We start from the raw sequence: 16,267 nt of genomic DNA on the forward strand, positions 1-16,267 counted from the left end.
GTTTTTGTACCGCGATTTGAATGATTTGAATTGTATCTTATAGCGACTCACATCAAATCTTTGATTTCGGGTCCATATAATAATTCCTTAGCTTCACCTGCAATTTCTAGAGCATCTTTTTGATGTTGTCGACGAATAATTCTAGTTTCTCGAGTAGTATTCGAAGCTCTTTGCTCAGCGATCAGCACTCGTTTTTCGTCTGCGCTCCGCGCGTACTCGTGACTGTGCCGACAAAGTTTGATTCTCATACTGTACATAAGTAAGTAAGGCCTCTGTCCCTTAATTAAACACACAAGCAGCAGTGTATGTAGCAATATCAAATATTTTTGAGCCAGCAGGTAATATTTTTGGTGTAATTTTCCAAATAAGCTGATTGCGTCTTTGCCAAATCATAAATAATCATAATTCATGAAAAATGAACTTTATAGAGAAGATGACTTCAATATGAAAAAAATTGAGTTAGGAGGCATTAACTATGGAAATTGGAATGTTTTTGAGAATTAATATACAACGGCATAATAAATTATTTGGTAAAATCATCAATACCGTAAGAATCTATAAAAAATAATATTTTACAATACTAACTTATAAGATTGAAGATTTTGGTTCGCAAAACTATACTATGCGATACTATGCGTACGTAAGAAGAAAAAAATTTGTTGAGTCGGGTCGACACCATTTCTCGTGGGTGGATTGGTAGGTGGTGTGTTGCATTATCTTTCCTGAGAGAGAGAGAGAGAGAGAGAGAGGGAGAAAGCGAGAGAGCGAGAGAAAGAGGGCGAGGGAGAGAGAAAAATTTCTTCGGTTGATCTGGGTGGGTGCCATGTGTCGTCGACAGATCGGTCGATGATGCGCTGCACTACCTTTTTTAAGAGAGAGGAAGAATAGAATAGAATAGAATAGAATCAGTTTTTATTAGGCAAGGCAATGCCGAATGCCTCCATTAATGAGTACAATAGTATAACATTAAAAAAAAATATATAGGTATTATAAATCGCATTGACAAAAAGAAAATATCATGTGGAATTTACAAACAATAACAAATTTGTTAATAATAGCAAAAATATATAACAATAATAGCAAAACAAACATAAAGTCAAACAAAAAACTCAAAAAGTAACAAAATTTTACACCAGTACATATGAATCAACCTAACAATATATCACGATGAGATTCACATATTTAATTATATTACATATCTTTACAATATCATTTTATAAATTACAATACATATCTTTGGGGTATCTTCTATAAATATGAAAATTGTGTATACAATTTCTGTGAAGTGAGTGAAAATGGGCAATAATGAGCTTAATGAGTATCACCTCGCTGTAACATACCGATCACGAGCGACCTAAAGTGTGCCAGCGATGGAGCACCCTGAGCCTCATACGAAAGCTAGTTCCAACACTGCGAATCTAGATCTGCGCAACTCAACAACGAGCGAGGACATCTTCTCATAGAGTGGCAGAGGCAGATTGGTGTGAAAAATAGAGTACACCACACAACAGAGTAAGAAGAACCTTCTGTCTTCGACTCTAATCCACCCGAGCTGCTCTCTTCTAAGAGTGACCGAAAAGTGGTCAGAGCATCGCATATTAAATATAAAACGAACGCCAGCATTTGCCAGGCGTTGCAATTTGAGATTCAGGCTGGCCGATACATTATTATAAACTAGACAAGCATAATCGAGATAGGGCAAAACCAAAGCCTGTACGAGTAACTTCTTAATACTAAGCGAGAGCAACCAGGCACGAGCTCTCAGCCGATGAAGGGTACAATGAACCCTGGAGGAAATCTGTGACAAGTGAGCACCCCACGTCAGGTCACTGGATAACACAACGCCCAGGCTGCGCACTCGGTCGACAACCTCCACCACCTGGCCGTTGACAACGATAGGCAGCAGTACACGACCTCTGACAAACTTCAAAGCAGGGCTGCTACCGAATATGATGGCCTTAGTCTTAGCCGCGTTCAGACTCAGACCCAACGACCCAACATAACGAGAAAGTGAATCCGCATCAGCATTCATCTGTGCTATAGCACACTCTACCTCGTCAGGGCGGCATTGAATGTACAGCTGAGTGTCATCAGCAAAAAGCACATAATTACCTCTACAATACGTAAGACACCCAGGGAGAGAGTTTATGACGGCAAGAAATAACACCGGCCCCGGAGAAGATCCTTGCGGGACACCAGATGTCACCGTCACAAAATCCGAGGAACTCCCGTCACTGCCAATAACCGCCTGAGTGATGTACGAGTGCACGAATGTAAGAGCCGAATCAGAGAACCCCAAAGATCGGAGAGATCTCAAAAGCGCCACATGATCCACAGTGTCGAAAGCCTTGCACAGGTCAAACAACATGAGTAAAGTAATCAGGCCTTCTTCAATTCCAGCTCTAACAATGTCAGTAAGATGCAGCAATGAATGCTGGGTGCTGTGACTCGAACGAAAGCCAAATTGGTTGGGTAAAATGAGCTCATTCGATTCCAGGTAATTTAACATCTGCCGCGTAAACAGACGATCAAACATCTTGGCAAGGTGAGGCAGATTCACTATTGGCCTCCTATCTGCCGGGCTCACCGGTGATGAGACCTTATTCAATGGAACAATAAAAGATCTCCTACAGGCATCAGGGTAAGCGCTCGATGAAAGGAAAAAATTAAACAGTTCAACAATATATGGCAACAAAACAGGCCAAACGTGACTCAAGTACTGCAGTGGCAGTCCATCAGAACTTCTTCCTCGCGAGCGCCTCACACAATCGTTGAAAATACGACCTATCTCCATCACAGTAACAGGTATAAAGGAAAATCTCGAGTTCGTCTGAAATGGTTCGACGGCAATAATATTCGCAAGCTGAGCCAGAGAGCACGGCCAATGCGCGCTAGCCACACCACGATAAAATTCGTTCAACTCGTCCAGCGTGACCGACAGCGGAAGATGACCTTGATGCTGTCACCCCATGGCGCTCAAGGAGTCGCCAGACTGCAGCCTGATCAGGCTGTTCTTCCAAGCAACGATTTAGATAGTCGCGGCGTGCACACAACATGCGACTCCTTAGTTCACGTCACATAGTACGATAACGGTTCATAAGATCGGCTGAACCCAGCCTTCTGGCCTTTTGAAACAATCGATCCCTCTGACGATACTCCGCACGAAGAGCGTCAGTCATCCATGGTGCGGGTGGTCGTCTGAACGGTCTGGAAATCACCGGCTCAAAACGATCGAATTCGGCCAAAACTGCCGTGGAGACAGTGTCCAACACATCGGACGGGTCAAGGTCGCTCGACAAATTAAAAGTATCACTCAATCGATCACTCAGCGAGGACTGCAACGCGTTTACGTTACATCTTGCGAAAGAGCGAACAGCAAAACGATACAGTAAAAAGGTGGCGCAGTGACCATACGCAATAGGCGCATCTGACACCCTGTAATCGACCACCGCGTCCCCAGAATCAACAATCATCAAGTCAATCCAAGTGGCAGTAGAATTTCTAAAATGCGTCGGGCCGGACGGTATCAAATGCAGAGATCGGTCATTTATAAGAGTTCTCAAATCATCGGAGTGTTCCGTAGCCTGCAACATGTTCACGTTAAAGTCTCCCAAAATAACGAGACTTTTGAACGATTGAGTGTGCGTGTCAAGATACGAGAAAAAATTTGACATGGCAGGTCCCGCAGGATTTCTATTATATATCACTGCAATGAGCAAATGCAGTGAAAAGGCATCTGCAACTGAAGAAACCTTAACGATCAGAAATTCAGTCTCGTTCACTTGGGTGTTTGAAGAGGCCTGGAGCACGGGGTAACGTAACGACGAGTGGATATACAGAGCAACACCACCTCCTCGCATGCAATCATCACCGACAGTCAAATCTCGGTCATTACGAACAAGTAAATAATTATCTAGAGTGTACGAAGAATCGTCGACCCGGTCTGTAAGCCACGTCTCCGTGACTCCAAGAACATGCAGCTGATTATCGTGAATTAAATCATTTACAAGATGCAACTTGAGGTTAATTGAATTGTGGCGACCACAGGCTCTCGTGCTTGTGTGTGTGTGTGTGTGTGCGCGCGCGCCTCACCAGCGTGTAGACGCGACATCTCGGCTCGGGCTAGGCGGACATACGTGTTCCGCCTGTGTGTGTGTGTGTGTGTGTGTGTGTGTGTGCAGTAGTGAGTGGCAGCAGCCGTGAATGTCTTCCCCCATCGTGCTGGGATCTGCTCCGCATGTGTACCTGCGACTTGCTGGTCGCCGCTACACAGATTAACTTTGACCAACCTAGAGTCAACGCGTGCGAACAAGTGTAAGCGATAGCGAGCCGCGATACATTAATAAAGTGAACATAATTTAACAATTAACTCTGCTAATACGCATTTAATTAATATTGCACCCTTCTGACTATCCAACAATAGTGACGCAATATTTGGTGACCTGTCTACGTGAGTGAAAAATTGTCAGCGGCTAGTTACAGTGGTTGTTCGACATTTTCTCTCGAGTTATTGTTTGTTCGCTGCAGTGAAAAATCTGCGCGCTCGTGTTTCGAGTCTCACCAGCTTTCTATTAAAGTCCGACCATCTCGATAAAATTTCGGCGCGTAAACGCCAGTGCCACTATCGCTACACACAAGTTCAGTGTTCGCTCGCCATTTTCGGAGCACTTGTGCGTTACAATAAGTGTCTCTCGTTCTTTCTGCAAACTCGTGCGTGAGATTTTCCGCCATTTCGGAGCACGTGTACTGCCAACAAGTGTCTCTCCTTCTTTTTGCAAATTTGTGCGTGAAATTTATCCGCCATTTTTTTCTCGTGTTGTGCGACGTGCCTTGTCGTTCACATTCACTAATTGTGGAGAAGTTCATCGCTCCAATTTTAACGATCACAAGAGTTCGGTGTGGTTCTTGACTGGCTTTCATGCCGAAACGGCCATCATCGTCGCGCAGTTTTGGCGCGCGGTAATTAAGAAGCCGCCATCTTCAAATTCATTGTTCTCTGACGAGACTCGTGGCCTGCCAAGAAGAAGGAAGTGGGTTGATGTCCTTTTCCGGAGTTCTCGTGTAACGGCCAATCAACAGCGAGCGATTCCAGGCTCCAGCCAACCAACGACGAGAATCAGCGGCACGTGACTTCCGTCCAGCGGCTTCCAGTCTCAACTTCGTGGTTTCAGCGTGAAGAATCATTGTGAAGATTAAAAGTAACAATTTGAATTTGTCGATTTTGTCGGTCGAGAATTTTTTCGCGTTATATATTCGTGTTGGCTTGACTTTAATTTGCTCGTGTGAATTTTCGCGTTGGTGATCGATTGTTTTTCGGGTTCGATTTTCGAATTTAATTGATTTTGATTAATTGTAATGATTTTGTGAACATTTAGGATATCCGTTTGCAAATATTTTTGCGGTTGAATCGTTTTGATTTTCGGTCGACTTGTGTGATCGTCGTGACCGTTGGGAATTTTCGATAATTTTCGGCGGGATAATTTTATTAGTCAAGCCTAACTGTAATTGTAAACAAAGCGAACCGTTTTCTTATTGATTGACTCAAGTGATCGAGTTTATTTTTACATTGTGTGAATTTATAATATTTGTACTAGTTATAAGTTTATCGAGACTTTGAATTTCGTCGAGCAAAATTGAAATTTGTCGTCGTAATTCGCACTGTGTAGTGATCAATTGTTTGCTTGTTGAGGGTATATCCCTGTTGAAGTCGACCGTTATCACTCGCATGCTTATTGCGATCGCAGTTTTCTTGTAGTTCTTTTGAACTTAAGATTAATTTAATATTTTTTTCTTAAATGTTAACGATTTGATTTTGATTTTCGAATTGTTTGCTCGTTGAAATTTTGAGTCTCGAGATAATTTTAAGTTTGATTGTGAACCTCGTACGTAATTTCTTTAGAGAAAATTTTTTATGTGATCTCAACACATCAAGCATTGGCAATTCATGGCACACTTCGGTGGTCGATCTCCCGAAGCTCTTAATAACTCGAATAGTTTTCCCAGCTCTCTCCGTCCCAGTCGTGAATTACAACGTACACCTCCCGGCGCCGGCTTTCGTTTGCGAAGTGGTAGAGTTTTGCCGTCGGACTCGGTTGACATGTCAGTCATGAATTCTAGTCGTGTGGAAGATCCATCAGAAATCGAGCGTTCCGTCGAAGACCCTTCGGGTGTCGAGCGTCGTGACGATAATGCTGTTGTGCAGGGTGCTGCTGCTAAGCAGTTTCGCGAGGAATTTGATTCGTTTAAAAGAGAGGTTCTTTCATTATTTCGTGAGTTTATCGAGTCTCAAAGCGGACGCAATCAGGCCTCTGACCCCATAGGTAATAGTAATAATAATTCAAATGTTAATGTTGCGTCGCTCTCTCTTAATAATAATAATAACGCGCCTATTCCTGCGATTAATAATACGAGTTCATCAGTACCCACACAGCGAGATTTGGATATCCACGCAGAGCGCCGGCTTCGTTCATCGCCTGGCGCGGCAGGTTCTGCTGCTGGCGTGAGATATGTCTCGACAGAGTCACGATTGCCGCAGTTTTGGCGCACTGTGCCTGAGCAGTGGTTTGACGTCGTAGAGCATTACTTTTCGAGTCGTGGTATTTCTTCGGACGAGGACAAATATTTTACTGTTGTGAGCAGTCTCGGTGCCGATATTTTGCGCGAAGTTTCAGATACCATTAGGACATTGCCTACTTCCAACAGGTACGCGTCAATTAAACAGATTCTTTTGAACAAATTTTCGGAAAATGAGGAAGAACGTCTAAATCGTTTTGCGGCTCTTTCTTCAATGGGTTCGCATTCTCCTGCTGAGTTTTTCAACGTTTTGTTGGCTGCAGGTGGCGATACTTTTCCGCGTGAATCTATTCTTAAAGTTTGGAAGCAAAGACTTCCTATTGACATTCGTGTACAGCTTGGCACACCTGCTGTCCTCGCCAATGAATCATCGTTGCTCAGACGAGCGGAGGAGGTTTTCACCATATTAAAAAGTTCAAATAGAATCACTGTTGATGCAGTCAATGCTGTCGGTGTTGCCAACGATAAAACCGAAATGCTTTTAAAGCACATACAAAGACTCGAATCTAAGTTGGACTCTCAAAGTTATTCTCAATCGCATAAGTCACGAGATCGTAAATCTTATGCAAATAAACGCAACAAGCGAAAAAATGACCGTTCTCGCCGTTCGACGAGTAAGTCAGACGATGTTGTGATTTGTGAGGCGCATGCTAAGTATGGTGATAACACCTATGCTAGATCTTGCAAGCCCCCATGTAATTTTCACAATAATTAGTCATAAAAAGACAAATGAGCATAGTTCTCCGCAACGGTCTGAAGTTTCTCGTTTGACCGAATCAATTTCGTCATCAGAGATTAGAAAGACGCTGCGTTTATTTGTCAAAGATGAAGAGTCGTCACAAAATTATTAGTGGACTCTGGTGCTGAGGTATCTTGTTGGCCAAAAACCTCGCACGAAAAGCTGCCTGCTTTATTGTAACTCTTTGCAGCAAATTTGTCTCCTATGAACGCTTATGGTAATTGAGCGTTGAAAATTAATCTCGATCACGGCAAGATTTTGAATGGTTGTTTATATTGGCCGTTGTGCCATACGCCATGACGGGTGCCGACTTCATAGTTAAGTTTGCCCTTCTGATAGATTTGAAGAGTCGTTGTCTTCGACATTCTGACAATTCAATCTTGTGCCGTGGTATCTTGAGTCAGGGAGAGAGTGCAGACATAGCACATTTGGATTCTAAATTGCCTGTGACGCGAATATTGGAAGAATTTCCATCGCTGTGTGAAGACAAAAAGTCTACACAAACTGCTGACCGTGGTTTTTGTCATTATATTGACACGTATTGCCCGCCTTTATCGTAAAGGGCGAGGCGATTATGTCCTGAAAAGTTGTCAGCAGCCTAAAATGAATTTCAGTTATCGAATGTGACAAGCCGAAAACCGCTGTTATTTTACTCTTCGAATTTTTCGAACTTAACGTTGTGTGTTTCGGCCCTCGCAATTCGCTGTTTGCGCTTAGCGCCTAGAAGTCGATGTAACGTCGTCGGGAGGGGAGGTGCCTTTGCCTTCATCGGTGCTTGCACCGACTCGACAGGACGTACGTAAGAAAGTTTCTGACAATGTGCCGGTTGTGTTGTTTCCGCCTCCAACAGTTGCATCTGCAATGTTTAAGTCTGTACGACGTGTTAAGTTCGTACCGAATATTTTGAAACGAATAAAGTTTGAATAGATTTGACTTCGACATATTTTTCCGTGTGTACGAGGGGAAATTTTGAACTCTTTTTTATGTTTTATCGGGAGAAGATACCATTGCCCTTGCCATGTGTTTCAATGTTGTTGAGAGCTAGGATAGGCGGCGCGCCCGATGATAATATATGTTTTTGTTAGAAAAAGCTAATCTGTGATCGATCATTGTTAAAAACGATTTATAAGTTTTATAAATAGACGTTTTGTGGTTCGTTCGTCGAACTGCACAAATTTAGGTTCAATCTGAGTCAATGGTAAGATCTCTGTACACTCAGCGCGGGTGATGTGTTGTTTGCGTCGGCGTCGTCTTTCGGCGGTCGCGAGGTTTACCGGCGTTAGTTTCAAGCGCAACGTGTAGTCTTCTTCTCTCTAGTTTAAGTGGTTTATGCAAATGTTCTGAGAGTGTGACTTGAGATTGGCGTCCGGACGCTTTTATGGGCCTCGCGTCGGCTGGCGGTGTCCGCTGCGTCGGACGGTGTGCCGCCTGAGTGTGATGGAGTAACTTTTAGAGACTGGTGATTAAGATACTGCGTTATTTTTTGTACTAAATACGAATAATTCAATGACCATTATTTTTGTTTAAAAATGTTAAATTTTATTTTTTTAATGTTATCATATTACAAAATTTTTATAAAACATAGATAATTATTGCATATTGACTGATGTTCGCACTCGTTCTCGCTTTGCGCAGCTAAAAAAACTTTAATTAACAGAGATGTATAAAATTATTACTTGCAACACATAGATGCACAAAAGAAAGCATTACAACTCTACCCACACATGTAATCGGTTATCAAAAGGTAACCAACCTTTTGGGGGGGAGTATCTGTGGTGACCACAGGCTCTCGTGCTTGTGTGTGTGTGTGTGTGTGTGTGCGCGCGCCTCACCAGCGTGTAGACGCGACATTTCGGCTCGGGCTCGGCGGACATACGTGTTCCGCCTGTGTGTGTGTGTGTGTGCAGTAGTGAGTGCGCGCAGCCTGCCTAGGCCTTCTCACGGCAGCAGCCGTGTATGTCTTCCCCCATCGTGCTGGGATCTGCTCCGCATGTGTGCCGGCGACTTGCTGGTCGCCGCTACACAGATTAACTTTGACCAACCTAGAGTCAACGCGTGCGAACAAGTGTAAGCGATAGCGAGCCGCGATACATTAATAAAGTGAACATAATTTAACAATTAACTCTGCTAATACGCGTTTAATTAATATTGCACCCTTCTGACTATCCAACAATAGTGACGCAATAGAATTTATATTTACATGCGCGATTCTAAGACCGTGTGAATCGCGCGCGATCCCGAGACATGGTACTGCACCAGCGGAAGGCTGCAGTCATTTTATCTATATTTATATAGCTATTTTATATAGCTATTTTATCTATATTTGACTTTGAATTTATTTGGATTCTTTGTACGGTGCTATCCTTGCGTACGAATATTACTCCGCCACGAATCCAGACTCTCTGAAAGCCACATGCGCGAGCTTTGCTCCTCACCTCCTGTAAAAGTTCGTGCACAGGACGTGGGAGCCATTCATTTAAAAAGAGCTTTCGCTTGGCTGCAGATGTTTGATTCGGGATGATATCTGAAACAGCGATATCTCCCTTTTGAATCTTTAAACGCACTATCTCATCACGCACAACCGAAGACTTGCAGATGACGAGCAAAGTCCGGAACTCGCAAGCACTATTCCTCGGCTTTATTCACCTCGAGTGATGTCAGCAAGAAAGCGCTCAGCGCCAATGCGCCCGAGGACACCGGCGATAACTGCGTCATCATCCTTCTCAGGCAGGGTAGATGGGATACCAGATACCGTAAATTCAGTAGTCTGTTGCCGAGAGACGGTTGACAGCCGATCGACCTGCTCACGCAGCTTTTCAATTTCTAAATATGCGGGCGACATGTCATTTTCAAGGTCACTAAGACGCGTCTCATGTTTACCAATCATCGTCGAAATGTTCTGTAAAGCTCCGTTGATATTTGCATTTTGCGTGACCACAAATGAGATCGCCTCAAATAGCTTATCTAGCTTTGCATCTGCTGACAAGGTGTGAAAATTCACCGACTCGAGAAGCACAGATGAGGCCTGGTCAAGTATCGGAACGCCAGTGGAAGCTCCACTTGAAAAAGATGAGCCGAAACCCGTCACGCCGGAACCGATCGACGTAACACTCGCACGAGAGGCAAAGGTGGTCGTAGGCACAGTAAAGCAAGGCACCGAAAAGGTGAAAGATGAGGTAGTCGATGTAGCCTGATTCATTCTTAATCTATTTGCTCTAAATGCGATCTTACAACAATCATGAGCAGACGATGCTGTGGCGTACGAGCGAGCGCAACCGGGATGAAAGGTATTTTTACACTTGCCACAAGTAGTCACTCTACGGACTGTTTTATGGCTTTTGGCGCATTCAGCTGGCATACAGATACAATACTATAATATAATGTTCAAACGACGGCAGATACTTATAAAGATATAACGCGATTTACTTAACGTAATAGTAAATACTAAGTCGAGTCAGTCGTAGCTAGCAAAACGCGCTCATAAACGTAAACAAGAATCGATGACGGGTAACGCGCTTATGCTAAACGCTTGAAATCGAAAAATGTCAACAATATACTAGATAATAGAAGGCCATAGAGTGTAGGCGAGGCCAGTCGCAACACACGAGCTGAAACACCGTCAAAGCCCCAGCTAGACGATTTACACCTCAACATGGCCGTCTCTACATCCCGCGAAGTCACATGACGAAAACTGAAGCTCTCATGGCCAGGCTGGTCCGAAGGTGAGGACAAAGCGACCGCCAAAGCACCCACATCAAACGCCGGTGATGCCGAAGAGACCGATGCGGAGTATTGGCATAGTTGATCGGGAGCACAGAACTTCAGAGGGGTAGGTGTGCAGTGCGAAGCGACTCCTATGCCACGCAAAGTCCTCCAATAATCCGCAGGCGAAGAGGCCGATGCGGTTGACGGCTGATTCGGTAGACGGTGCTGCTTACGGATGGTCCAGCATTTCTTCAGGAGCCTGTAACGCTCAATTGGCAAGATTGGCACAGCGCTCAAGCGACCATCCCTCACGTCAGGTAGTCCGAAGATCTGCGACGCAGGTAGACGCTGAAATCTTGGGGCGGCAGCGAGGAACGTCTCGGCGCAGTTGCCGAGACAAAACGTAACACACAGGCCACCGCATCAGCCGAGGAAGTTGGAGCATCAACAGAGCCAGGCTCAGCGGCCGGCGCTCGTCTCTTCGGGTTCCACTGCTGGATGTGGATCACGTGCGGTAAAAGTTCCACCTCCTCCAGAGCGACGAGCACACGCTCAACAGTTGACCTGTCGTAAGGGTTAAGCTGAGGCGGAAAACCGGACAGGCGGACCTCATAGTTGTCGAAGCATCGGGGTGACACCAGCGCCGGCCCAGAGGCAGCTGTCATGGTGCCCACAGCAGAGGCAAGTCGCGCAACCTCCTCGCGGATGTCGACCAGAGCCTGCTCGCTGCAGGTGTGACGACGCTGAAGCTCTTTCATTTCGTTGGAGAGGCGACCGTCTAGCTCTACAATATTGCTGTCATTGCGGGCAATAGCTAGTCCATGCTCTGTCAGGGTTTGGGTAAAAACGTCCAGGCGAGTATTGATGCGGTCAACGCTGCTGTCGAAGCGAGCAGTAAGACGCTGCTCGTGCTGCAAGACCCAGGCAGGAGGCTCCTCAGGCGGTGCAGCGTTTGCCTTGGACTTGGATTTACTGCTTGACATTGCCTTCGTCTTGCTAATCTCTCCTGGAGCACGTGCCTTTACCTTTTTCACTGGCCCAGCGAAAAGTTTCTCTGGAGACGACAATGACCGCTTCAGAGATGCAGAGCGCGTAGTGGTCAGTGAGCAGACAGAGCTAAAGCGGGGCACACGAGATGTAGAGGCCGCAGCAGAAGAGCAATAGTCGCAAGTGAAAAAGCGATTACGAGAAGAAGCACAGAGTTTATGCGCCGACGCGCCACAGGCCGAGCCCTTGACGACACCAGCGGCGTCTCCCTCCAGCACACTCACGCACTGTACATACACTCGCACAATGGGAACAGTTGACATCACATCCGACAGGTGTGAGGTGACAGTGGCCCTTGCGCGGAAACTTGATCGAATTGAGCGGTCTGCTACGTAAGAGAGATAGATGCCGAGAGAGATTTCCCCTACTGCGACGGGCCGTGAGCTCTGCGCAGGCTGGATCGGCGCCGAAACGACGATGACGATGACAAAATCAACGAAGATGGCGAAAATTGACTAACCTCAATTGAATAATTTCTTCCAGATTTTCCTTGATTTTTCGATTTGCAAGGGTGAAGAAGCTTCGAGCTTTCGGCCACAGCCTTGCAATGAGGAGCGAGCAAGAGTTATCTGGAAGAAAAAACGCCCGAAGGCAAAAGACAGCAGTAAAATGCATAAAATATGGAGCACTGCAAAAACGTGTGTGTAGCCGCTTACCGTGAGAGAGAGGGTAAGGAAAGAGAGAGAGAGAGAGAGATTAGATTAGATTAGAATATTTATTGGGCCATGGTTTCCCGTATGGCACACAGGCTTATACCTCAGGGTAACTAAAGGTATAAGCGTTACATAAATGTAGACAAGAGTAAGGTAAAGTAATTACAAAAGTAAGCAGTAAGCAGTAAGCAGTAAAAGTAAGCAGTAAGTAAGTAGAACAAAAATAGTGAACAGAACGTTGTTTGGTAGCAGTAAGATTTAAGCAATCAAGACATGATTTATGCCAGGGCGCAAAGTCCTAGTGACTAGCTACTCTCCTCTCATCCCCAATCAATTTAGTGAAAATGATGTTTTTGATGTGAGAGATGCGTGATGGGCAGAATAATAAGCGGGTCGTGAAGAACTTATTTAGTAGGTCCGTGGCTGTGTAGACGAAGGACGACTGGTGAGCGCCAGTGCGTACTGAATGACCAACAATAGATCTTTGTGGTAGTCGCGATGATGAACGATCGATGAGGGCCTGTGATGGAAGAGCGAAACGAGAAGATAAGTAGGGTGGATTCTGGTGGGCAATGATGGAGTAGGCAGTGATTGCAGTGAAATACTGTCTGCGGTCTGATACCGACAGCCAGCCAAGTTGTAGCCTGTGTGGCGTGACATGGTCGCGCCAACCAATGGTACCCACGACAAAACGCACACATGCGTTGAGTGCCCGTTGCAGTTGTAGATTTTGGTAGTCAAATAAGTCATTATAGACTACACACGCGTAGTCAAGGTGCGGGAACACTAGTGATTCCACCAGATCCTTACGAATGGGAGGTGATAGGGCACGGCGGCATTGACGAAGTGAAAAGAGGGCGCCTTGGATACGTCGGGCTACTTTGTTTACGTGGTTCCCCCAGTCGAGATTCGGGTGCAACCAAACACCGAGAGACTTGACCTCGGACGAGTATGGGAGTTCAGTGCCGTGAATTTGAACTTTTGTGACTGTGGTTACGTCGAGTAGGTCTGTGAAGTATTTGCTGCCCAAAATCATCACTTTAGTTTTAGCCGCGTTCAAAGATAGGTGATTGTCTCCTGCCCAATCCGCCACAGCATTCAAGTCCTCGCTGAGCCTTCCGATCTCAACATCAAAATCCCTGGGGTAAAATGAATAGTACACCTGAAGATCATCGGCGAAAAGCATATGCTTGGATCGCACTAGCACGCCTGGCAGGTCGTTGATGAAAAGGGAGAAGAGAAGTGGTCCCAAAACACTGCCTTGAGGGACCCCACTGGTAGTGGGCAGCCAATCCGACTGCACACCATCAGGGCCCACGACTGCCTGAGAGCGACCCCGCAAATAGGACGCAAACCATCTTATCGTNAATTACATTGGTATACTTTGGTAGGAATACTGCCAAGGTATCAAAGAAAGAGTTGACTTGAGTACAGTGGGGTCTCATATAGACTGCAGCGAGCAAAAGATTCGTCGATTTGTAAGATAGGTCGAGAATCAAAAACTCCGGAGTATTGTCGTACTTTGGACTTGAGGCGGCCAGAGTTTTGACTCGAAAGCAGTCGCGGACATAGGCCGCTACACCGCCACCACCCCTCTCAGATCTGTCGTTGTGGAAAAAGTTGTAGCCGTCAAGTTGAAACACTGAGTCGGGGGCATCAGGCACGAGGAAAGTCTCTGAAATTGCGAAGATATCGTAGTTGAAGCTAGTGATGCGATCCTCGACCAGCGCGAAGTGATATTCGAGGCGATTGACATTTGCGTGGGCGACAGAAAGAAAATTGTCACGTACCAGAGGGTGGGTGGTGGGCAGGCGAGTAGAGGGTTTGAGTGACCGTCATTGTGGCCTTGACTTGAGGGCCTTCAAGTCATCAGCACTGTAGACAGGTACAAGAGTTGAGCCACTCGTCTCCCTCATGCAGACGACCAAGTCACGCACCAACGGTCGCGCGTAATTGAGCTTGACCGCTGCCTCGCGGGCCTGAGACAGAAGGCGGTGAACGGGGGTAGGCCACAGTGGTCGAAGCATGACCCTGCCTGAGCCACCCATGCCGAACAGCGATTGGTGGTCCTTGCCTGAGAGCCTGCCAGAGTGGAAGATGACATCATCGCGTATAGTAGGCGATGAGCATTTGAAGACAAAGGCCTTAGTGCGAGGGGCATCCGCGTTGTCATCACGGGTGCAATTCTTGGGCTTGGGCTGCCAGTCTCTCGTGCGAGCAACGAAGCGTGAGTAGCCATCAAGATCTAGGGCTTCAAAAATCTTGACCAGAATCTGATCGTTCGAGAGATTCAGGTCGGCGGGTAAGCCGGTCACAAGCATCTCGCAGGAGTCTACCAGGCGGGGATCCTTTCTCAGAGAGCCGACTTCGTCGCGAATCGCGGCTATGTCGGCGGAATTTTGGGTGATAGCGGCCTCTTGCCTGTCCAAGCGCTCGCTGATGCTGCTGAGCTGCGACTTCAGGCCATTTAGCTCATCACCAAGGTAGAGTCGGAACTCCGAAAACCATGGGGGGGCAGTCGACCCAGAGGCTACCTTAGGCGGCATAGATGCGTCGAAAAAATTGGACAGATCGGGGAGAGACGAGCTACGGTCCGGAGGTACTCCACGAGTGCTGTCGAATCGAGCAGCACGAGAGCTAACACTTGAGGTCCTGGTCGGTAAGCCAACTCGGACAGGAGTGGAGTCGTCAGTGGTGAAAGCACGAGTACAGCAGGGCTTGATTCTAGAGCTTCGAAGGACACGACCTGGGCAGACGGTATGGGAGACAGACTGGCAGGCGTTGCAGCGTAAGTAGTCGCCGGTGATATCGTGACTGCAGCGAATACACTTTGGCATCACCTGAGGGCACACTTTACCGAATAACAGATGGCAATGGCACAAGAAATCATAGTGGAATAGATTGGCATGAGTGATGAGAGACGAAGATAAGATGGAATGAGATTGATGAGTTGATTGATTAGATGAGAAGAGAGCAGAATCAAGAGAAATTTACACCGGTGGCAGACACAATCACTGAAGAGCACCAGTAAAGATCACACTTCGGAGCAGACGGTGCACGAGAAGGCGGAAACAGGGTCAGCAAACATCGACGAAGGCAGCGCGTCGACAACTCCGAAGATCAACTCGTTGCACGGCTCAAACGCTCAGCTCTTCTTTCACCCTGAAGTCATGAACAGTGGGACGCAGCAGAGAGTCGGAGCGAGAGTTGCGCAGATCGACAAATTGGCGGTTATGATCCTGCGCAAGCGGCGTCGATCAGCAGAGCAGAGAAACTAACCTCAGTTTGGAGAAAGCCCGACTTGTTTATGAGAAGAAAAGCAGATGCAAGAGCAGTGCAGCAGAGATAATGCGGCACGGCCTTGCAGAGGGTAGCGTGCAAGTATAGTCTGAAAAAATATACGAGATAGAGAGAGAGAGAGAGACGAGATAGAGAAATATAGAGAGAGAGAGAGAGAGAGAGAGAGGGAGAGAGAAACGAGGGAGGGAAAGAGCAAGAAGTAGGGAAAAAGAAAGAGAGAAAATAAAAAAAATCTTGCGGGTTCGGGTCG

At 46.2% G+C, this 16,267-nt stretch overlaps 1 protein-coding gene across 1 annotated transcript; it reads right to left on the bottom strand.

Annotated features, from left to right (window-relative positions):
* Positions 1-14,090: 14,090 nt before the first annotated feature.
* LOC111694009 lies at positions 14,091-15,818 on the bottom strand. Its single transcript, XM_023460481.1, has 2 exons — positions 15,712-15,818; positions 14,091-15,557 (listed from the first exon to the last, which is right to left on the bottom strand). Exon 2 carries the CDS (start codon positions 15,552-15,554, stop codon positions 14,553-14,555), a length of 1,002 nt encoding a protein of 333 aa, XP_023316249.1. The 5' UTR covers positions 15,555-15,557; positions 15,712-15,818; the 3' UTR covers positions 14,091-14,552.
* Between the last annotated feature and the right edge of the window lie 449 nt (positions 15,819-16,267).

The sequence above is a fragment of the Trichogramma pretiosum genome, unplaced genomic scaffold (assembly GCF_000599845.2).
Source record: "Trichogramma pretiosum strain Unisexual culture from Peru unplaced genomic scaffold, Tpre_2.0 scaffold5, whole genome shotgun sequence".
NCBI classification, from domain to species: domain Eukaryota; kingdom Metazoa; phylum Arthropoda; class Insecta; order Hymenoptera; family Trichogrammatidae; genus Trichogramma; species Trichogramma pretiosum.

Coding starts and splice junctions, on each gene's coding strand:
- LOC111694009 (XM_023460481.1), bottom strand. CDS start 15,554: ATGCCAAAGTGTATTCGCTGCAGTCACGATATCACCGGCGACTACTTA.